Source organism: Rhea pennata, chromosome 1 (assembly GCF_028389875.1).
Source record: "Rhea pennata isolate bPtePen1 chromosome 1, bPtePen1.pri, whole genome shotgun sequence".
Lineage (NCBI taxonomy): Eukaryota > Metazoa > Chordata > Aves > Rheiformes > Rheidae > Rhea > Rhea pennata.
In genome coordinates this window covers 32,020,693-32,044,561 of record NC_084663.1, presented here as the reverse complement: position 1 = coordinate 32,044,561, position 23,869 = coordinate 32,020,693, and the positions used below count along the sequence as shown (strand labels likewise).

General features: G+C 39.0%; 1 protein-coding gene across 1 annotated transcript in view; it reads right to left on the bottom strand.

Annotated features, from left to right (window-relative positions):
- PDZRN4 (PDZ domain containing ring finger 4) overlaps positions 1 to 23,869 on the bottom strand; it is a 251,259-nt gene that overhangs the window by 24,654 nt on the left and 202,736 nt on the right. Inside the window, exons 4-5 of the mRNA XM_062567416.1 lie at positions 16,673 to 16,926; positions 15,046 to 15,148 (exon numbers count right to left, since the gene is read on the bottom strand). Of these exons, the coding sequence (XP_062423400.1) occupies positions 15,046 to 15,148; positions 16,673 to 16,926 (357 nt within the window). The remainder of the gene's footprint in view (positions 1 to 15,045; positions 15,149 to 16,672; positions 16,927 to 23,869) is intronic.

Sequence of the window (23,869 nt, the reverse complement as noted above, 5' to 3'; positions counted from 1 at the left end):
TTCACCCTCTGACTTAGTCTCACTCTTCTGAGGCATCAAATAAAAGTGTAGAGGGACTAGATGGACTACACCCTTCTTAAAATAAAAGTTCATCCTTTAGTATCTTTCTGAATCAGTATCTATACGAGTGAGATCAAATTCTAATTTACACATGTAGCAAAGTTTTGGCTGCTCTTCAAACTTTCCGTCCGGACTACTATAACAAGTTTTTCCTAACAAAGTCAGCTTACTTTTATCAGCTTCCTGCTAGTGGTTTCAATAAAGCCTGGGAATCAAGGCACAGTTGTCCCTCGTGCTCGTAATTTGGTTTAGTAACCCCATCTCTGCTGTTCCTGCCTCGTTGTCGGGCAGAGAGCCACGCAGCAGAGCACCCTGGCAGCCTCCCATGGGCACATGCTCATTCATCTTGTCTTTCCCCACATGACTGGGCACATATACCTTTTCCAGACTACCAAATCACCAGTAATTTAGATCGCTACTTCCTATAATACTTACTCTTCACAATCCCTCACACCATTAGCAAGTAATTCTGGTCATAAAGCCAAAATAAGACAAACGGGACCAGAGCTATCCCTTCGCTTTCCTTACAGGAGTGGGCGGACAGTCCAATCTAATGAAGTCTTAGGAGGGTGAAGAGCTAATGGTGTAGCTTCTGAAAGGGGTACGTCATCTCAAAGTTGGAACTGATGAAAATGGTATTACATGTTGCACAAAAGCATCTGTTGCAAGTGAGTGGGGGCGGTAAAGCAGAGGAAAGAGTAGCCTGGGTTCAAAGCAAAAAGCATCAGCAGTAGAGTAAATGGTGTTCTTGAGACTTCCTTTTACAAACCCATTTACCTCACTTCTGAATTTTCTTCATGCAGTAGGAGATATGATTGCCACGTACAAATGATCAGGGCACATACAAAAGATAAGCCTACACCTTTAAAGCAGAAGCCTGACATTTCAAACAAGTATCACATTTTACCTTTTTCAAACCACGTTTCCACGCTCTTTGCTAGACAGAGCCTTTGTTAATCAGCAATGTCTGTAAACAATGGCCAGAAGTAATTTGACGGAATTCAAAACAGAGATGTGCCAATCATAGCATCAGTTGAAATCATCTCAACGGTCTATTTTGAATGTGATACATTTTTCTTTTTATGGGCTATATATCCCTGCGCAGATAAAGAAAGTCTGTGGTGCCCTCAGTGAACACAGGTTTTGTAGAACTATCGTAATGCCATCAAGAGTCATGTTCTTTTGCTGAAAGGATTTTCCAGGAAGTATGTTAATATCTGTGTAGGATGTGTAGCAGAAGTATTCAGTGTGAAGCGTTGTGTAATGAAACTGCCCTCCACTTCACAGGTTGCTGCAGCGTTCTATTGCATACTTTCCCCAAAGGATAAACTTATATTTAAATGTTTTTAGTGAATTTAATTTACAAACATTGGCCCTTTCCACTAGGGGAAGAAAAAAAAAAAAAAAAAAAAAAAAGAAAACTTCAATCAGAAAAGCAGAGCTCTGAACTCAAGTACTTTCATACAGAAAGTAATGAGCATCACAGGATTTCAGCAGTTTATATTTTAGTTTTAGAATCCATTCTGCCAAACTCCTAGAGAGAATTGGTCAGGTTCAAGATTTCTTTTTTAAAGCTACTGATATTCATTCTTCAGCTATGAAAATAATTTAAAGAAAAAGCTATTCTTTTCCCTCTCTAGGACTCCCGGCATGCTCAGCTATGCAGGTTCTACATAGGCAGGCACATCCACAATGTACTTGGAGGCTATTTGGATGGAAATAGAAAAGCTATGGAGCAAGACAGAGCTAGCCTAGATGTAAACAAGCTGGAACTGCTGGCAGCTGTGCTGTTACAAATAAAATTGCATTCCCCACTGTCTTCTCACTTATCAATTTTGACAGAAGACTGTCCTGACTCCTCATAAACAGCATCGAAAAGGACAAATCACATTGGGTGTCAGATTTGTCAGAATGGATTTGGTTGGTAGCTTACTACAAAGAAACAGAGGGTTATCTCCACTCCACATGGTGGGGAAAAACAAAGCTCTGTCCAAGGGGTGGGGACTCTACCTTACAGGATAAAGTCTCATTTAATCCTCATTTTTTAAAGTCTGGTTTAGATTTGAGAATCTCTGGTGCAAGATTTGTTTACATCAAAGCAAAAAGGAAAAATATCAGCAAAGCATTTCTCAAATGCATCATCAATTCAAATACAATAGAATGAGAAATACTTTTAAAAATAAAACCACTTTCCTGCTGATGCCTGTTCTATAGCTACTTTTAGAGCCGCATGCTGTTTTGTGTCCAGACAAAAAATGCTCTGGGACAGCAGGATACTGAAGAAAATGACACCAGTGTTGAAAGAAAGAATGAAAAAAAAGAAAGAAAAAAGAAAAAAAGAAAGAAAAAAAAAGAAAGACAGACAGACAGAGAGAAAGTAATAGCAGGAAAAACAGAACTAGGATGCTGGCATCCAGACACCTGTTAATAAAACATCATCTTGCAATTTTGGGAGCAGAATTTGGCCCTGCAGTTGATGAACCTTTTGATAATAAATAAGCATCATTGGATATGAGATTTCACACTCTCCCTGTAGCTCTGGAGGGTTAATCTTTGGTGCGTACCCTATTTTAACGTAGGAAAGTCAAGCAGTGGAGTAACTTAAGGAACGGCAGACCTGCCAGTGCAGCTTTAGCACAGCCTGGTAGCTGATGATCCGTAATAGTCGAATGTCCACAAGCAGGAGGAGGAACACACCCAAGTGTCAGCTAAGATGCCCGACGGCCAAGGGACAGGGGCAGATAACAGTCCCTTAGCAGATGGTGGGAAGAGACTGGGCTGAGCGAACTACGGAGCTGCAGTATGAAGGTGAGAGCTGCTTTTGAGAAACCTTTGATCACTGCCCTACGCACAAATTCAGCATTGCAGTTGGAGGAAGGGTCTAAGCATATGGGGATAAGATAAACATAACTTTTAATTCTGTGGGCCTTGCAGCCTTGGTGTGGCCTTTCTTACTTGCTTTTAAAGTATATTTTAAGCCTTGGGCTTAAAGACACATGGAGGACTTTGCAGGGAGTGTGTCTCATAAGGAAGTCAAAGAGAAAAAAAAAATCTTTACAAATTACAGATTTCTTGGCTGAAAAGGCTCAACAGCTGCCAGTATGTTCTCTAGTAAGTCACAAACATCCACTCGGACTTGAGTTTCCCCCTCAGCTAACACGGAATCATAGAATTGGTAAGGTTGGAAGGGACCTCTGGAGATCATCTAGTCCAACCTCCAAATGAGTGGCCTGTACGGGGGTTGAACCTGCGACCTTGGCGTTACCAGCACCACGCTCTAACCAACAACATGAGTGACACCAAATTTTCAAATCCTTGTCAAAAGGAAAAATCCAAAAATCAGCTATTATGGGAAACATTCAACATGAAATTTTCTATATATCAACATGAAGTTTTCACCTGCTTGAGTCCCAATACCCCTTTTTAAAACATTCTGCACTTGAGAAGATCATGCCTTCTTGATTTCTGAGCAGAGAGATTCATGATAAACTGCTTACATGCAACATTTCTCAGCAGTCAGCTTTTGTCCTCACTTTCAGTCAATGGACATGTGAAGTGGAAATGATATGATAAGAATTTAAAGTATAATTAACAAGCTGAAGATATGCACTTATGGGTTTCCTTTTCACTAATCTTAATTCCGTATCTTCACTTTGTTCTCATTGAACAAGGTGGGTGAGAGTAGTACAAGCTGAGATGGAAACTGTGTCTCATGGTAAACTGAAATAAGCAGACTGGAATAGTAATTATTTCATTGTGGAGTGTGTGTGAATATACCAGATTTTGTCACACTGGCTCACTGCCTCTGTATCCCAAAGCAGTTCTCTGTTTCTGGACCAAATTGATTTTCAAATGGGCCTTCAAGCAATTTTGACAAAAATAGAAAATAGGTTTATTACTACATGTATTTGCAGAAGAAATTCTGTTTTTTTCTTTAAAGTTCCTACCTTGCCCTTCATATTGAAATTCTTTGGCTTTGAACATTGAAAATAGGAGATGCAGCTAAGGAATCACTGGTCTGAACCATGCAAATTGGAAAAAAAAATCAAACTCAATTTTACCTGCCAAAATTTTTCATTTGGAGTCTTTCTAGAATTTGGTCCCCACTCTGTTTCCTAATGAAAATAGTTTTGACATTAAATGTTACAATGGAGCTTATTTTGGTTGCCAGACAGGAATACAGCACTTTGCCTGTGCTTGGAAATTTATGAACTAATTTGGGGGCTGGAGAAGATGTCCTGTGAGAAGAGGCTGGGAAAATTGAGTTTGTTTAGCCCTTAGAAGAGCAAGGACTTCTCATTGCTGCCTTTAACTATTTAGTGGTAGGATCCAGACAAGACAGAGACAGACTCTTTTGCACAGCAATAGCCACAAGGGACAACAAAAGCAAGCTGCAAGTCAGGATATTCTGATTGGATGTAAGGTAAATGCTTTTTACCATGAGGGCAGGCAAAACGCTGGAAAGGATTGCCCAGAGAGGTTGTGGAGTCTTCACCTTTAAACATACTCAAATCTCAAATGGACAGCTCTGAGTGATGGGTCTGAACTAGGTGGCCTCCACAGGTACCTTCTCATATAAGTACTCCATAATTCTATGGCCTCCTGGCAACACATCAGCTATATAATCAACAATCACTTCTTCGTCTCCCTCTGCAACTTCTGGACTTGGTTTAAATGTTTATATTTAAAAGCAACTTGAAAAATTTAGTGGTGATGTTTCCAGAAAGGAATGGGACAATACATGACATCAATGCTGAAATCTCCACACCAACTTCTTTTTCATTTCTATTTGCCATTCAGTTCATTGAAGATTAAAGTCTGGAAGGGATCCAAGGCCTGCAAAAGCTCTTTGCACCTGGAACATGGGTTCTGCACTTCAGATTGGCAGATCTCTCTCTCCTTCCATGAATGGCCTCTTTGATTCACAGATGGACCTTCTCAGGAGAAGACCTCAGTGTCTGGAATTTTCCTGACTGTAACAGTGTAAAAGCTTTTGAATCTGATAAGCTTCAAGAGGTAAAGAAAAACCTGTTGAAAATAAGGATTATGATAAGATCAAAAACCTCAAGCCCTGGGTGGACAGCTTGTCCTCTTCCAAGAAACACATATGCAGCAGCTGTTTCGAAACCTGATTCCCAACTCTCCTGAGCTTATTAAAGAGCCCCATTATAGCTGAGAGCTCCTACTAAAGTGCAGCAGGTGCCTCTTCCCAGCCAATGAACTTTAGATACACAAAGAAGTCCAGGGGTTTATGAGGTTGCCACAGCTCCAGTTCATATCAGCTGAGAATCAACTTGGCATAATTAGCCTTCAATTTTTATGATCGTTTCACTTATAGCACGTAAAGTCATACTTTATTTTAGTTGTGTTTCAAAATGTTACTGCCCAGCACTTTCCTCTGTAAACATCATTATTACTACTGCCTGCCTGCTCTGGGCCTGAAACGTGTCAGAAGATTTATCTGCCTCATCAGCACTTTCTAAACACCCAGGCAGCCAATCGAAATGGGGAGGCATAACAGATGTGCCAACATCTGCTCCAGCAAACATTTATCTGGACAGCACAACATGTAGCTGTAGATTCAAACTCCTAACCAGTTACAACTCCACATATTCTGGCAGCCTTGATCTACAACTGTGCAAATGCTATTTTGGAATATTAATTAAAATCAAGTTGAAAACATAATTTTTCAATTTTAGACAGCTATTTTCCTGTACTTCAGTTGACACCTTTCAGACATAGCAAAAGTAAATAAAATGAAAAGGATAATTTTAAAGCTGAACTTACCAGAAAATCCTAGAAAGCACTAACTAAAATTCTACTTCATCCATGTTCTTGTTTACTCTGAGATACACATACATATTAAAATACAAATAGCTAAAATATGCAAATTGTAATCACATACATGTGCCTATAAAATCAAGCAAATGAAGCAATCGGCACTGATTTTTAAAGCACATTTTTATCTCTCTGGCACCAAAGCAGGGTCTACGGGCACCATATCCATGCTGAGTTTCAGCTGTTCAAACTTCTGTCACACATGGAGCTGTCCCCCACCCCCAAACACGTACTAGCATAGATGGATGAAATCACGAGATGAAATACAAAGTAAACTGATCATCTGCTTTGCTGATGCACAATACAGTTTCACCTGTACTCCTGCTCACCAAATCATGCCCTCCAGGAATGACTATAACATTCTCTTTGAAGAGCTGCCTCATTAAATAAAAAAGCAAACTTCCACAGAAAAGACCTCCCCTGCTTTTTTGATTTTTCCTCTGAAGGCCCAGCATGCATAATACTGAAACCCTGTTTAAAGTCCATTTTCTTGTAAAAGGTGCCCATCTTGCTAGGGGGTCTTGGTCCTTGCTCCTTCCACTCTTGAAGTCCCCAATATACTAAGTTTTAAAACACTGACTTTATAATAAGCTGCTTTACATGGCTTAGGTTATTTTAAAACGAATAAGAGAAAGTAACTATTTTCTCCAATCCTACGTCTGTATAGCTGGATTCCATGACTCTAAGACATACTGCATGAACTTTCAAGCAGCAGGCATATGAAAAATAGCATTAATAAAAGTCTTAGAAATGTTTTTAGAATAGTTTCACTGTAAAGCATATATGGAGACGGTATAATGGTATAAAAATGTCTAAGCAAAACACTTCTCCAAAGCAGAAGATTTATAATCCACAGATTACCATAAACATGAAAAAATTGCAAGCACCTTGCTTTTCTTTTGCTGAGTGAAAAACACAAATCATATGTTGTAATGCTGCCCAACAATAAAGTGCTGCTGAACTAAGCTCACTTTTCTTCATTTTCTTAGGAAAACATAAGCTCTGACAACACAGAAGAATTTTTATTAGCTTTCAGGTGGAGTGAGAAGTAACCTTGTGTTTGTTTTATGAAATCATGAAACAAAATGAATATCACCGACTTGATATATTTTTCTCCTAGTTTAAAACACAATAAATAGTAATAACTTTGATAAATTTGCCCATGTCAGTTTTGCGTCTTTTTCTCCCCACTCTTGCATGACGCTCTGCAGGTGGGGCCACAGTTCAAGTCAGTAAATTGGGACATTCATTACCTATGGGAGGGGAGATGACAGCAATTTCATCTGCATTCAAAGTTAGCATTTTGTGATGATACATTCAAAATTAACAACCAAGTATGGTAGAAACTAACCTGACAACCTCTTCCATCTAAATGATCCAATGACTATCAAGGAAGAAAGATGACTCAATAGCTAAGAAAAAAAGGACCATTACAAGTAAAGACTCCTGGGTTTTACTGCCAGTTTTGTCACTGACTGACTTGGCAAGTCACTCAGTATGACTGTCCTTAGTTCACCTGCTAATGAATAATATTACTGTAACAATTCAGGATATAGTACTACATAGTACTGAACTACCTCCGAGGAGTGCAGTTCAATTAACTTGTACTTGAAAAGTGACTTTGCGAGTCTTAAAAGACAGGTCACAAAATAAAAAGATTGCTCTTTTTTTCACTATTATTTTGCTCATTTGTAGTACCCACAGTTAAGTAGAAATTACATATTTATTATGTCTTTGTGTAATTTATAGTGAGTTAAACCCACAGGGGGGTTTAGACAAAAATACCAGAGAAATACACTGTCTTCTACTGTGGTGAGTCAAAAGCATGCTAAAAGAGTCTTTCTCCATTTTTAACTGCCATCTTTCCAATTTTATAGTCTGTATTAATTGTCAGATGGATCACAGGATAGGCATTATCAGGTCAGGGCTCCTTTCGAATTAAAAGGAAAAAATCTGGAAGCATGTTTTTAAAAGTCCTGAATGGTGTAGCATCTTTACAGGTCCAATAAGAGCAGCTCTAGCCATCTATTCACTAGTCATAAAGACTGCCTCAAAAGCTTTTCAGTTAGTATCTTTAAAATGCAGTCCATGTTTTTCTCTACGTTTATATGACACAACTAGTAGGAACGGCAGAAAACAACACCAGAAAGACTCTCCTAAAAAATCAAGACCACAGAGACACATAAATGCCTGTTCACTTATATCATTATAATTCTTAACAGTGGGTGTTACCTTATATTAAGAATTACCATGAAGTATCTGAATAACCATCTCAGTAAAATGAATGTATACTGTGGGGTTTCCACTATTCAGCACTGATTTCCAGGCATTTATGAACTGCTGGTCAGAGAATAAATATAGGATAGCAAAGTCAGATTCTCTAAGCCCTCCCTGACTGGTCTGTCAGATCAATACCTCCCTCCTCCATCACACTGGCAGCTGCATACGATAAGGCACATGGTGAGCAGTATCTGCTTTTCCATTAAAAATCTACACCACATTTACCAGCAAGTGTTTTCACGTTCCCCTTACCACACCAACCAGGTCTAATTACAATGGAAAGATGCAACCTTGCTCATGACTTTGGCTCCTCTAGGCTGCATCACCTATGTCTCTATTAGGATTCTGCCTGTATAACAGCACATTTCTTGAAGCGTTTTCTTTTAAATTATATCTGGTGGTTGCTGAATTTGAAATCTGCCTTTAATTTCCTGAAGGCTCTTTTTTTTTTTTTTTTGTTTCATCCCAAGTCATAAGAGGTTCAGGAAGAAAGAATCCAATCCCAGTAGGAAACACAGAAGAAAAAAGCACAACCCTATAGTAAGTCACAAAGGTATTACGGTGGCTCTGTTCATTCACATCACTGTCATTTCATCTGAATATGCCTAGCACTTGGCTTATGTGATCTCTGCCAAAACAGGTTTCTCTCTCTCTCCCTCTTCCCCCCACCCTTATATCACTAGATTTAAAACATGACTTAGTAGCATTAACTAGAAATTCCATGCTGCATGTTGGGAATCTACGGAAACTTTCATCTCAGAAATGTTTTCCATTTTGTTGGTTTCACTTCCATCTTACGGGCTAGCTTCTCTGTACGGAAACACTTGTCAGGGAACAAAACAAAAGAGCCTGGTTGCAGTTACCAGCACCATTGGCAGTGTACACACAGAAGCTGTTTTCATAAAAATTGTTTATTCAGGTGTTGGTAATTGTAGCAGGAGCTCCAATTGCATTGCCACGAGTGCCCGTAATGCTCGCAAAGGGGTGTTTGCAGGCTATCACAGCTCTGAAGGGAGCTGTTACAGACTATCAGCTCAGTAATCCTCGTGTTAAAAAGGCCCTAAATATGTATTTACAAGATAGACAGATCTGTATGGTTTATTGGTTATATAATCCATGTGTTGAAAAGGCTTTAAATATGGATTCACAAGGCAGGCAGATCTCTCCTGGCCTATTACAGCAGTGCTGTATCTTTCAGAAAGTCACTGGAGTCCAAATTTTAGCAGGGCCTATCTACACTCATGTTTGCACCTCAGTCTGCAAGTACTTATGCATTTAAATAACTTTATTCAGACCAACAGCTTTGCTTGGGTTGCTAATGTGAATAAAATTACAGAATTTTGGTTCTCAATAGTAAAAAATACCAATAAAACTGACAAACTTGAAAACTATTATGACATAGAAATAGGAAATTCAGATTTGAGGCTGACATACCAACCTTCCTTCATCATGATGGAATGAGTGTCACTGGAATCCCAAACCAATGCCTCCCCGTTAACTACAGCATTTGCTGCAATATTCAGATATGGTAAGAAAAGGGTGACATAAGGGTGAAATTCTCCCCTGGGGGAGTATTACAGGTTCAGCGAGAAGAGGGCTACACAGAACCTTATTTATGGCCAATTCCCTAAGTTTTCTAGTTTTCCCCTCTTCAAGTCACATTTTCAGTCATTTGAGAAAACAACGAACAGCACCTAATCTAGAAATGTTCAGGTTAATAGGAAGCCTTATTAATTTCAGTGGGTTTGGATCAGGCCAGTGGTATACTAAAAGGACTAATCTACACTTACAGTTAACAGATTTATGAGTGCAAACACTTATCAACACATTTAAATGAATGGCTGTGCATAACCATAAATTAGCACGTATATTCAATGTATATACACAAGTATACACACACACATTTATTTCCTTATTATGTTTGAAAATCTGTCCCTTGGGACAGCAAAGTAAAACATGGACTTAACACTATTCATTTTTGACCTTTTGGCCAGCTCTCAGAGCACTATCAGTTCTTTGATTATAAGGAGCTATTGATGATGGAGGCATCTTGCATATGAGCCTCCTGATTTCCAGAAATCACATTTCCCTAAACACAGGAGGAACTGAAACAACAGATGTGCAGTTGGTTTTGTGATATGTACCAGCTTCTTGAGCAAAAGATGCTCAATAGTTTCTAGTACCTTAACTGAAGAGCATCAGGAGTACCCTGTAACTCCATATAGGCTCAACTCAACCCTTACTGACTTCTCCCTGGTTCTCAGACAGTTACTGCCACAAACTGTCAGCGCTAGCATTTTTATCTATTTAAACAGGAGTCATCAGACACATGCAGGCTGACATGAGGGGTGTCATGTGCCACTCTTACTCTGAAAACGCTAATTCTGGCGTGGCGAACCACCGACGTGGTTTCCCAGTCTCTTGCAAGCTATGTCATGGTATTGAACCCAACACCTGTGCCTTTGCCTAACAAAGGGAACAGTCACAGCTGGAAAGACTTTTAGACGATTGTGCCAGTCCTCTTCATGTGCGAATGTAATGAACAGCCAACCTCCCTCCAAAAAACCCTCTCAATTACGAGAGTAAACTTCAGCCTACTCTTCCTCACATATCCAACAGCAACAGTCATCTGACCCACTGCTACAGCACCTCAATGATGGCTACTTTTGCTATTTGTAGGAGGCATTCATCTTGAAATAGCAATCTTTTTCTATATTAGGTTTGCAGGATTTTAACAGCTGTAATTCCCCTGAGATACTAGGTCTCAAAGCAGAAATCACTCATTTCCTGTTTTCCCTTTGCTCAAAAGCTACCTCAGTGCATAGATGTTATGAAAGATTCTGCCCTCGGATTAAGGACTTGTTGACTAAAACTCACTACTTGCTTGTGCCTGTTTTTAACATTTATTTTCATCTGGCCCTCTTATTGAATGGGAATCTCCTCAGACTGAATTAGTAGGACCAAATATTAGTGATATTTTCTTTTGCCAGCTTTGTCTTTACAATATTCCTTGTTTGTATGACATCCATTAACTGACTTTGTTCCCTTAATTTCTGCATTATTGCCAATGTTGCAAACTAGCTATATGATGTTTCTCTCTCCTGAAGAGTAGATTAAGAAATGTATTTAAAATGTACAAGTTCATAACTTATTTACTCCTTTCTAGCACTAGTATACTCTTCTTACAAGGAAAGATTCACACTGTACAGCTACTTTCAGAGCCATGTTTAGCACAGATTTACTGGGGGATGTTTTAGCTCTTTTCCCAACAGTACCAAACAGCATGATGCACACTCACACATCACGCGATGTAATTTCAGCAGCGCAACAGCCACTTATAGCCAGACACGTATTGGGCTTGTCTCTGAGCATCTTTTTGGCTGTCTTTCAGTGATTTTGATGGAAAGTCCAACTAAGCAGTTACAAATTGGTCAATTCCTACTTAATCTTAAAATCCCTCATGGGTACCTGGCTATGCCAGAAACAAAATCTTTTGGTCTCTTTCTGCCAACACTTACTGATGCTAGCTATGACCTCTGTATCAATACATACCAATAATTCAGACTCCTTTTAGGAAACATTTTGCTAGGATACATTTGCAGCAATGCTAGATACTGAAGCCTCCAACTTCTTCATATTTCCAGGCATTTGTTGAAAGTATGGTGTTTAATGGAGCCTAATGAGCCTCCCAGAGAGTTTATCATTCCAAGACAATTGGCTCGTCCTTGAATTTATTGAGTTGTGACAATCTGAGCAAAATCCATTGGATTTTTCTAGCTTACAAATGGAGAAGACAACTCTTGTGTCTAATCCTACCAAATCCACTGGCAAGCTTAAATCCATTTCCCCAAAGCTGACTATCATATGTGGGCATCAGGTCTCCTTCTTATGGTAGTAACTCAGCTACTTAAACTCCAGCATATTTCTGTAAGCAAGATCGAAGTCGATGAAAGCTTTCCAGGACATCCCATTTCTTGGAAAATATTCTTGTCTACAGCATGCCAGTTGCTAGTCATCTCATTTCTTGTGCTACTACAAACATAAAATGTCCCAACCAAGCTTCCTAATATGGCTGGATATTTTGCAGTTGTTGTCTCAGAAATGATGTGTTCTTTACCTACGAATCACCCTTAACTATTTTTAAGAAATTTCCAGGTGTTTCTCTAATTCTTTTTCTGCTATCTTGTTCTACCTCTTTTGAAATCTCTAAGTTTTGCTTTAAATTTATTTAAAAATTCATTTGCCATAAAGACTGGTGAGTCCCTTACTTTGTATCCTTTCAGTACAATGGGAATGTCAACCTGCAGTTTGGAAACTGGACCATAATCTCGACACCAGATAGTTCTTTTGATGTATGCAGTTAGTGAATGTTCAGACCAGAAAGTTGTTACAAAGAAGAAAACAATGATAAGCTGATAAGATCAAGGAGCATCGATACAGTCTTGCTTCTTAACAAAACACAATAATAATAATAATAATAATTCGTATTTCCCTAAATGCAGAAAATCAAATGGTATAAAACAGAGAAGGGTCATAGCTCTACACTTCTTTCACTCAATATGCAACCCACAGCTTTTCCCCTCAGGGGTGCACTAGCATCCCACTAGCTGCACTTCTGCAGCATCTGTTTTTGCTGCTTTCACTCTTAGATAGCAGGTAGACAATACTGATTTTAAGTTTTTGTCTTTCCAAACCCTTGACCATTTATTTCTTTCTTCTCTGATGATGCAGTGCATCACCCCCTCAATTTTGACAAGGCAAGAGCTGGTAGAGATACGTTGGAAATTAGATCAGGCAGCTGGGCTAGGTTAAAGACAATCCTCTTAAAAACATAAAAAAGAAAGACTGGGTCAATTCTCCTATCTAGTCAACAAACACCAATGTTATTATATTTGAGGGGTCACAAAATGTCAGAGCTAGGGTGGGATCAAGCACCTGCAGGACGGTATACCTTAAGCCTACACTGTTGTAGGGACTTTGACAGTGTCGAACCACAACCTCTGTTCTCCCAAGTGCCCTGCCCAAGAGACAGGCATATTTGAAACTCCCATATTTAGGAGAATACATCCTTCTCCTCAAAGGAATCTAGACAGTTCCTTTCCTATTTAAGTTTCACATGAAATATGCTTTATTTCAGTCACTTGGTGAGTTTGCCTTGGGCAACTGAATCACAGCTGACAGCAAATTAATGACTACAATGGTGTAATTAGTAGTGATTACAGGCAATGGAGAACCTGCCTGAGCATTTACCACTGTCATAATACTTATGCCACCAATTATTAGGGATTAATAATGGTCATAAAGAGGACATAATTCCACTGTTGTAGACTTTATATAAATTTGATGTCTGTTATTGTATTAATATCACGAATATTCTGATTAATTTTTTTTATTCAACCATTACATTTTTTTAGATTTCTTCTTTCCAGATGATTATATTACTGATTTATTTAAATATTACTAGAAAAACAGTTTCTGTTACTGGAAAGAGGCACTGTAAACAAATACAATTGACAGAGAAGTTAAAAATTATATCAGGCATGCAGAGTCAAAATGGAACCTAAGCTCTGAGACTCTTCTGCTGTTATATATCACACTAAAACCCATCTGGGAAGAAATAATGATTTCACTAATCCCTAGAAATGGTTTTTTGAGGAGTTCAAATAAAAGTTTGCTTGTTCTGATTGAGATTCACTAAGCAGATTTTATTTGATTTTTCCACTTCCTGGGGGAAGAACTTCAGATTCCCCAGGCTGCCAGAAGAAAAGAACAATGGGCTGAACTTGCACTAGAGCATCATATCTGCTAAAGACAAGATAAAAGGGAACACACTGCGTATTTGCCAAAGCTTTTCCCATTTGTTTCATTTCCAAATGTCAAGCAGTTATGTGAAACCTTTTAAAAGGTTTCTTTACATACTATTAAGGTAGAGCAAACAGTAGGATAAAATATTTTTAATTTTGTATAAAAGATATTTAATTATTTATAGCTGTTCTTATTTAAAATACAGTAACTTGAAGTTTTGCAAAGACTCAGCATTGTTTAATAATAGAAAAGAACCATCTGCTCCTTATACTTGTTCCTAGAAATCTATTTTGTTACTGGACGATACCAGAAAACAAGAAAATCTAATGACTGACAAGCAAGAAGGCTACTTAGATCTTGAAATAAAAATCTAATGAAGAGCAGCATCATCAATCACATGCTATCATTTTGAAAAGCTACATATAATGATTTCCCAGTGACTTGGAAAGATATCCACCTTGTCAATGGAGAGTACAATGCATGAAGAGCCGAGAGGGATTCATGGCATATAGCACAATTTCTTGTAATTGCAACACTTACAATGTCAAATACCAAAGAGCAAGCAATAGAAATTATATTAATTCTCAAAGTTGTAGTCTGATCTTACAAACTTTTAAGCACATGCCCAAGTAGTTGCAAGACTGGTCCCTAACACATGAGAAAAAAGGCCAATTAATTCCTAAAATGAGAAGAAAAAAAGCAATTAAGCTTCTAGTTACCATTTTCTAATTTTGGAAAAGTTTTTTTAAAGTATTAAAACAGCAAAAGCAAAGCAGCTGATCCACAAATTTCACCACTCAAAGAGGGTATATGTGTAACAAGCTTCCTGAACATCTACGCAAAGACCCAATGTGGATTTCTCCTTTCACATTTCAGGTGTGTAATGCCAGTAAAGCCTGTGACACTACACAGGTATAAAGTAAATTAAAATAAAATACACTTTGGTGCTTATTTCTTTAAAAAAGTGTTCCCATTATTATTTTTCTCAGAGCAGCCTGCTATCAGCTGTGCAAATACAGTATCTGCAAACATAGAAAGATCTCTCTGTGCCAATGGGCTTACCTCATACTCAAAGTCCTCTGCTCTATCTGCATCAGCAGGCAGGCTGGAAAGATACTCATTACCTTCATAAAATTCATGCTCCACTGGGTGAAGAGAATGGCAGCTATGTGGAACAAAGCAGTACAACAGCAGTAGATGAGACAATAGTTTTTTGAAGTAAAAAAAGATTTAAAAAAAGACTTTTCTGCAGTTTTCTCATCTTTGGAATGCTATTGTGAGTGGTCTGATGGTCTGAAAGAAATAGCACAAGGAAAGAGCCAGGGCTGTTTTCTTTTCAAAAGCTCAGATTCCTGCTTAGTTCATTACGCTGGATTCACCTTTTGTCAGATTTTACACACGCTAATTTCTTAAAAGGCTCTGTTCTGGGTGAAACTACCTAATTGGGACAATTTGGGATTCCTTATGCTCATAAACACATCTAACTCCAGATTCAAGTCTTGTATCATGGCCTAGGGCAAACCACCAATTATCTTGTTATTAACACTCGAACTTCCTTATTACAACCCCCCACCCCCCACCCCTGGCTCACAAATTGTTTAAGAACTCATGTAAAGCAACTTGCATTATCCTCTTCTGTTAAAGTGACAACCAGGTGGCAAAGTGCATTTGAGGAACTGCACACTTTACAAGGTCAGTAAACTGCATGGTAGCACGGGATTTGGGCAAAGAATGAGGTCTTCACTATATGCACTTAGGTATAGTATTAGGTACAAGGCTGATCTTGGATCCTCAGACTACCTGGATACCAAACATGCAGCACCCAGTGTACCTTCACCTCAAGCAAAGGTATGAGACTTATGAGCACATATTGTGCTTCAAGCTTCACAACAGTAAGTGCTAGGCTCTATCCAGCCTTTGGCCATGTTCTCTGCCTGTGATTATCCACCCAGTTTACCTGGGAACTTCTAAAAACGGAACTACAGCAAAGTGAAAAGAGGTTTGTACTCTGCCAGCATCGATTTTGCAGAGATGGGCAGCACGCAGGGAAATCAGTGGGAAAGCTCTATGGCTATCATAGCTTTCCTAGCTCCAAGTGGAGGGTCAGCCAACAGAGGTGGTTACTCATGGGATGGAGTCCAAAAAGGAAGAGGACTAGTATCTATTTTTATGTAAAGACTCCATGCTGATATTTATATTCAATTCAGTTTCAGAGAATATTAATTCAGCTGATGGTAAATTTCATTCAAAGTGTTTACCATTTATATGGAGTACTATTTTTGATCTCTGTATTTTTGGGAATGTTTCACGTTAGATAACAGGACCTTTATTTAATTTGCTTCCGTGATTTATGTAAGAAATTCTCAATAATGGAAAGCAGCCATACTGCTCTTTCTAGCTATCTGGAAGTCTTTTAGCATCTTTGACAGAAGTGGTTTTCTTCTGGACCTGGGCTTAGCTCTGGATGAACAAGCACACAGCACAAAGTAAGCAAAGCCAAGATTCCTTCTTGTAGCTCTGATCCATTAGCAGACTTTAGGAAAAACTTCACTGACACCTGAATGGGACAACATTTATCACTGACTTTTATAATTTATTTAAAGCGTTCCTCAGACTTTTTCAAGAGAATTCGATAAGCACTGTAATCCCTCGGTTACATAGGAAAACAACAAAAAAAGACAAGCTATACCTCTCTGAAAGTAGAAAAGGGCAGATATCAGGTACTGGAGGTGTGGAAGGCCTTAGTTTTGCCAGGGCCATGATGTGCTCGAACGTGATGTCAGTCTGCGTGCTAGCATCCACAAGCCGAACATCCTGAGAGCTACCATGAGCTTTGCTGACTGGGGCTCGTCGTAAAACCTGAACTACAATTGGCTCCTTAGCATTACGAAAAGCTTCCACCGCCTCTTCGTGAGTGGCCTTGGAGAGATCTTTCCCATTGACCTAAAGTAAAACAGAAAAATATACTAAGAATAGGCAGCATAACGATACAGGTGTAAAATATAGGGGGTTAATTGTTTGTGTAGTACATCAAACCACATGCTGACACTGACGTTATTGTGGTATTCATGCAAGAGGGGACATAAGGCTGGGAGGAGAACCAACTTCTTCAATTTTTGGTAGAAAATAGAAATGTTTTGAACTCTTCCATAACTGTCCCAATGGAATTTGAACATAGTGAATAGAGTACATAATTTAAAAAGGACATTTAAAATTACCTCTCTCAAATTTATTCACCTTGTAAAACACATACAAAAAAAAAAGAGAGGTGCCATTTATTTCCACTGTCAACATTTTCTGTGGCATACAATTGTGATAAAAGATTTCTGGCACAATATTATTAATGCAGATGTCAATATATACATCTGGGATATCTGAACAGAAACAAGGCCAATTTTAAATGTTTTGTCACTTATCTGCTATTGCCATTATACAGTCACTAAGACTACAGATAGGAAAATTTGACTAACACAGTCAGCTACTTTTAAGAAAAATGAAATCTAAATCAAACATAAACAGAAGAAATTATTTGTTACAAACAGGAGATTAAAAGACTGTAGACAGTTGTTAACAGACAATAAGGTTCTAAATGTCTATTCAGATGGTAAAGCTTGGAAAAAATCATCCTCAAAACAAGAAAATTACGCTGAAAATGCAGCATATTTTGTCAAAACTAAAAGACTATGGCAAAATTTCTTCCCAGCACAGCTAAATCAGCTTTCAGTATCAGTGAGGCCTGTTTGGGGCAAACTTTCACAGTATCAGCCCACTAAAAAACGAAAGGGCTAATTTGGCAACAGCCGTCAGTAGCTAAGCCCTTGAACAGAGATATGTAACATCGTTTCACATAAATGTCATCCTGATGCAGACTCTGTTTCCAGAGTGATGGGACTGCTGTTGACAGCTCCACATCATGAAATGGTTGTAAGACACTGGTGCAGTTGATATGGTCCTCTGGTGGGGTGGAACGACTTGATTTTCCAGTTAAGAAACGTGAATACTTGCAGGGTACCAAAGTCTGACTTGAATACCAGGGAAAATCTCCATACTGGGAATAAATCAGAAACAGGATTGTATTCCAAGTTCATGCCCAAGTTAACTTTGCTGTATGGATAATTCAGTCTTAAAACTTCTGCTTAAGGAACTAAGTCAAAGCCCTCCTAAGAAACAGGACGGACTCCGTAAGTGACTTTGCCCTGATGTCTGCAAATACTGGCTGACAGCAAAACTGCTTTTCTACATCACTCTTTGATTAAAGAAATTCTTGGACCTTTCCTATCAAAAAAAGGATAACCATACAAACAAGAATAACACCAGCAAATCTGAAGAGCCATTCAGCAGCCTACAGTAACTTTTTTAAGTCTGCCAGGAGAAGCATTTGTAATTAAAAATGTCATATTTGAGGCATCTTTTGTAACCATAGTTCTGTCTGTTCATGTGGATGGTTAGGAAAGAGTTAGTCATTAGTTAAATGTCTATATCAACTCAATGCATTTCCAGCTTGAGTTCAAGGTAGAAACAGTTTTCCTTTGACAGAAGAAACAGTACCTTCACGGCCACGTGCACTCACAAGGACACGTGAAATAACCACACTGTAGTGCAGCCACTAATGCAAAGGTCAACTGATACTTCTAGCTAGCTCAGATCCTATACGAGCTTATGACCAGGCTAGAAATGACCTGGACATCTATGTCTAAAAAAGAGCAAAACTCACTGTGCTGAATCCCTGAGATACCTAGAAGTGCCAAGCCAGTATGGCCTTGACTGTGATCAAGTAATACAAACAGCAACTAGCTTAGTCAACCATATCTAATGCAACATATCTACTGTCTCCTTGATGACTGAGGTTAGAAAATCTTAAGATTCAAATTAACATCTATCAAATCACAACCTTGGGAATATGTTACAAGGAAAGATATCTGTGATATGTAAGGGGAAGGGCCAGAACAATCAAAAACAGGTTATATTGCAAGAAAATCAAAGAAACTCCCCACAGGAGCAAGCTTCTGAAAATCTTCTCCAGCCGCATTGCCAGAATGTTCAGAATCAGCCATGTCTAACAGAGGCAATTAGAGATACAGCTTAAAGCCTGAGTCCTCTACCCATTCTTCAGTCCCACTTGCTTCAGAATCAGAGCCTATCAAGGGAACAGTTTTTCAGAGTTTTCCATTTCTGCAGTTTTCATACCAAGAGTGTTTTGCAGGCCTGAATAACCCTTATCCTAAGGTCCTGGGAACATACTTAGAGAAAAATTAATTTTCTTTCTTCTAAAATGCTTTGAATACTTATAAAAAGGTATTTACAAGAGATACAGTTCTTCTTCTAGAAGTAAATGCTTGGGAATAAATACAACATAGCACTGTATCACATTCTTTTTCCTATTCAGGTACAAAAACCAGTCCTTCTGTATTCCAGCTGAATCAGGTCGTGGTATTTGGCAAAAGATGACCATTTTATCACTGATCTGAATCAGATTTGCACAGACCGGCATCAAAGCAAGAAGATGTTTGGATAACACTGCACCCTACAAAATATATTATTAGATTTTTTTTTTGACAACCAGAAGCTCTGTTTATTCACATCAGTCAACATTTATCACTTATTCCGAGGGAATATACATACATTTACAATAACGTCATGTATTCTGTTCCAAATCCTATTTCAAAAGGATAATAATATTTAAAAAATCACATGAGTGTGAAAAATCATGAAGGATACCCATTTCCATTTATCCTGGCAACATATGGCTGACCTCTATTTTCATTTAAATGCATATTTAATTTAAAGACTTTAAAAGCATTCCATTCTTTATGTTGGTTTCTTATAAAACACAAGCACTTGGGACACTCAATACATGTTTTAATTGTCACTTGAAGTTCATCAACACACTTTGTCAATCTGCAAAAAGGTCATCTAATTTATGTATGCTGCCTTTTGCAGAAGAAAATCTATAGCTGAATTACTGTATGCTGGCAGCTGTCCTGCCCACTTGGGACTGCGAAGGGAGAATGTATTTTAAAACCTAAAGCCAATACTACAGATGGGTTCACAAGCTCTCTACACTTAGGTTCTTTAAGGTTTTTTTGCCTCCTGCATTATATCCCATCTTAACACTCACATATAGTTACCCTGGGAGCTATAGACAGTTGAGCACTTATTTACAACAAGCCACTTACAGATTCTTAGTGGATGATTAAATAAATTCCTTGCCTCAGAAAGGTTACTTTCAGTGGAATCTAGGGTACTATTTTAAGTGGATAGAGGAATCAGTCACTTTTAACAGTCGACACAAAGACGCCGGAATACATTTGTTGTAGCAGATGGGCTAATTAATCCATAAGCAAGTTGTGAATGTTAAGTAAAGAATATATCTTTTCTCATGTAAACCATACTCCTGCCCCATTTGATTAAGCTTCTGTTTAATGAACACTCTTCCCCCCTCTTTTGGACACACTGCAAAGTCTGGGCCACTTGTCAACATCTCCCCCAGAGTGACTCGTGGCCACTGCCTGGATCCTCGCCATCCCCTTTGGATGCTTGCTCCAAATCCAGCCACATGCAAAAATGCATCAGCATCGGAAAATAAACAAGAAAATAGGCTTTGTCTTTGACGCACATATCAGCTGACACTGGCCAACTGCCATTTCTAATGCCAGCACCACCGCATATAGATGTATTCTGACATATGCAGAAGTGAACAACAGAAAAGGAAAGAAGGACAGAAGGAAATAATGAAACATTGACTATAAAGAATGTAGGCAAATTGTCTTTACATTATATTTGCAATTTGTGTTCTTAAAAAAAATAATAAATCAGTCCTTGAACGAAGACTTTTGGCAGGATTTAAATGCTTATTACTGAGAAATGAAACACCTTTGTCTTCAAATGATTTTCTGCTGTTGAAAATTTTTGTTAATATTGGCCAGAAATATTGATCAAGAAGGCCAAACGTGTTGACATGCTTCCCCACAGTCTTTACTTCCTCCATATTAAGTAAAGGGAGAGGGAAAGGAAAAGGGAAAGATGCATAGTCCCATGAATGCAACAATCACAAGGCTTGTCACAACTCAAAACTTAATCTCTTGTCCTCAGAAAACACCTGGCATATGCAAGCTAGGATTTAAGATCTGCTGTGCTGAAGTAAAATCCTTGAAGACTACACTTAATCAGAAAGGACAAAGACAAGAATAACTGGCACATCCTGTTAAACCAGAGACCTCTAGACACAAGAGCTTCTAGGGAAATGACAGAGATGTTGTCTGACATGATGATGAAGTTCACAAGGATCACTGTCCTGGAAGATTTCAATATCCATGCAGAAGATGTCTCTGATTTGACAGGTGCTAAATCTATTCTCTTCATGGCAGTCTTTTCACCTCTGATCCCTTGGCCTAAATGTATCCAGGTAACTACCCCATGGAGCGTATCCTTGGACTGCAAGCGGGCAAAAATGACCAAACACTGTCCCCTCTTTGACCACTGCTTCTTTTGGACAGGGATCTGAGCCCTCCCTGAAGAACTGCAAGAAAGAGAAAAAGAACAAAAAATACCACCTTCCTCCCAGACTTAAGCCTTCAGCCATTCTAGAAAAGCTACCAGCGGTGAGTCCTGCCTGCTGTGACACTCTGCAGTAAGGCAGAACACAAGATGTGTGGAGCTACCAGTGACGTGTGTGCTGAGGAGAAGCACTGCAACTCTTCCGCTAAAGCAAATGTGATAGCTCATCTAAAGAAATGGCATTCGACACAACGACCTTTCAGGTTACTGTTCGGTACTAAGCTGCATTTCTTGAACAAGTCAATTTGAAAGGTAGCAAATACAGCCATTACCCATACCACTATCTCAGTCTGGGTTCAGGCAAGTTCAATAAAGCAACAACTTTTATTACGCTGGTTAACGACATTTCTTCTTCCTTAGCCAGATGAGTTAAATGATGCTTGTTCCCATTTGATCCTTTGTTGCCCTGACCACCAGATCTTGTCTTCCCTCCTAAAAGCCCCAGAGTGACTGAACACGCAGGCTCTGGCTGCTTCCTCAGGCTGAACCAAAGGTTTGTAATGTGAATTACTCTGCCCTTATCTGTACAGCCGAAGTTTGTTCTGTTTACTAGCTAGGGCAGCTGGTTAGACAGTGCTGAATAGACACAGGCAAGGCTCAGTGCTGTAGCCTTTTGTACAGTTTCCTAAATGTAACCAGTACCACTTTCATTTCCCAATATCTGGCAGAAATCTACTGAGGCTGAAAAGCATGTGCTAAACCTTAACCTAAGCAAGGCAAAACAGAGGATGCTAACATTTGGAAAATATAGAGACACTTATTCCCCCTCTGTAAAACTTCCTTCTAGGAAGAGATTACCTTCTCAGACATTTTGTTTATCTAAATATCAACTGTCATAAAAAGGCACCCTTCTTTCAACTGATCTGAAGACAACTTCAGATCAACTTCACCTCTCCATCAAACTCTGCTTCAGCATCTCTTTCTCCATGATTTTTTCTCTAACTAGCCATTTCCAAGTAAAACAAAAACATCACTACAAGAAGTGTCCCCCAAAACTTTGACTTGGCTGCAGAATCATGCACCATGTTTTGAAAGAAAAGTCAAGTTCATTGTAAAAAGGAATCACAGAGGACTTCTGTTTAGGAGATAGGCTTGGGCTTCGAATCCTAAATTCATTAAATGGCTACTTGCATTTAAGGTATTCTGTAGAGGAAAAAAAGATGGTGTTTTAGGTGCATGCTTATAAGGCTGCTCCCAGCTGGCTGGGTTATGCATACTTGCCATTTGCCATGAGTGCTTCTGAGCACTTATTTACTCCCTCCCTGGCAATGTATGGAAAATCAGGCATTAGCATCCACACTGGGACAAGAGATCCACAAAGAGACACATGCTTAAGGTTGCTTTGCGGATCTGGGCCCTTGTCTTGAAATATTCTTCAGAAAAACATTTGGATTTCACAATGCCACATTCACATCACCGGGATAACTACCCACTCCAACAAGTTGAAAAGCACTATTGAGCTAGTAGCTTCAAACTGTGGCCAAAATATAGCCTCAGTTCCTGTGTTTCTTAACATGAGGTTTGGCAGTCCATATAACCAGGGAACAACCCATTCCCCCTCTTCACAGTGTGTTAGAGCAATGCAGAACTCACAAAGTCCTATCAACTCCTTCAATGTTGAACATACAGCAACAGCTCAGAAAAATTTCACTTGATTTTTTGAAAAAGAGAACATACGATTTTTTGCAATTCTCTTGGTTTGTGAGTGAAATGAAAACAATAAATTAAATTTAAGAATAACTGCTTAGTTTCATAGTGAGATAAGTGCTGTGATAGATGTGAATCTGTGAGCAACCATTATTATCCTTTGCTGACTTCCTTAGTATACCCAGCAGATATGTTGCTATGGACATCCTTCTTGCTTTCTCCTTCAGCTAGTTTTCTTAGTCTCGCTTTCCCTCCTCTCTTCTGGTTCATCTCTGTTCTCTGCTCTCCCTGAGGCTTTCAGTTCCTCTCATTCTGCCTTTATCTTTCCCCACGGACTCTTCTTTGCTCCCCTGCTGTCTCCTTTTTCTCATGATTCCACTTCCTTCCATTTTTCTTTTCCTGAAGCCTTCTCCTCAAATACACCCTGCTGCCCTTTTGCTGAACCCGGCCGCTTCCATCCCAGTGGGAATGCCATCACTTGTCATCATCGCCGGTGACAGCTGGACAATTTGAACACTTGCAAGGTCCACCTTCCCCAGCACCTCCCAATATGGATCCAAATGCTCAGCTAACCCAGATGGTGATGTAACAGGGCTGGAGTCTATTTACTATGTAAATTGCTTTTAATATTGACAAACAGTTTTTTTGATGATACTATAATTCTGCTTGAGGGCAATAAACA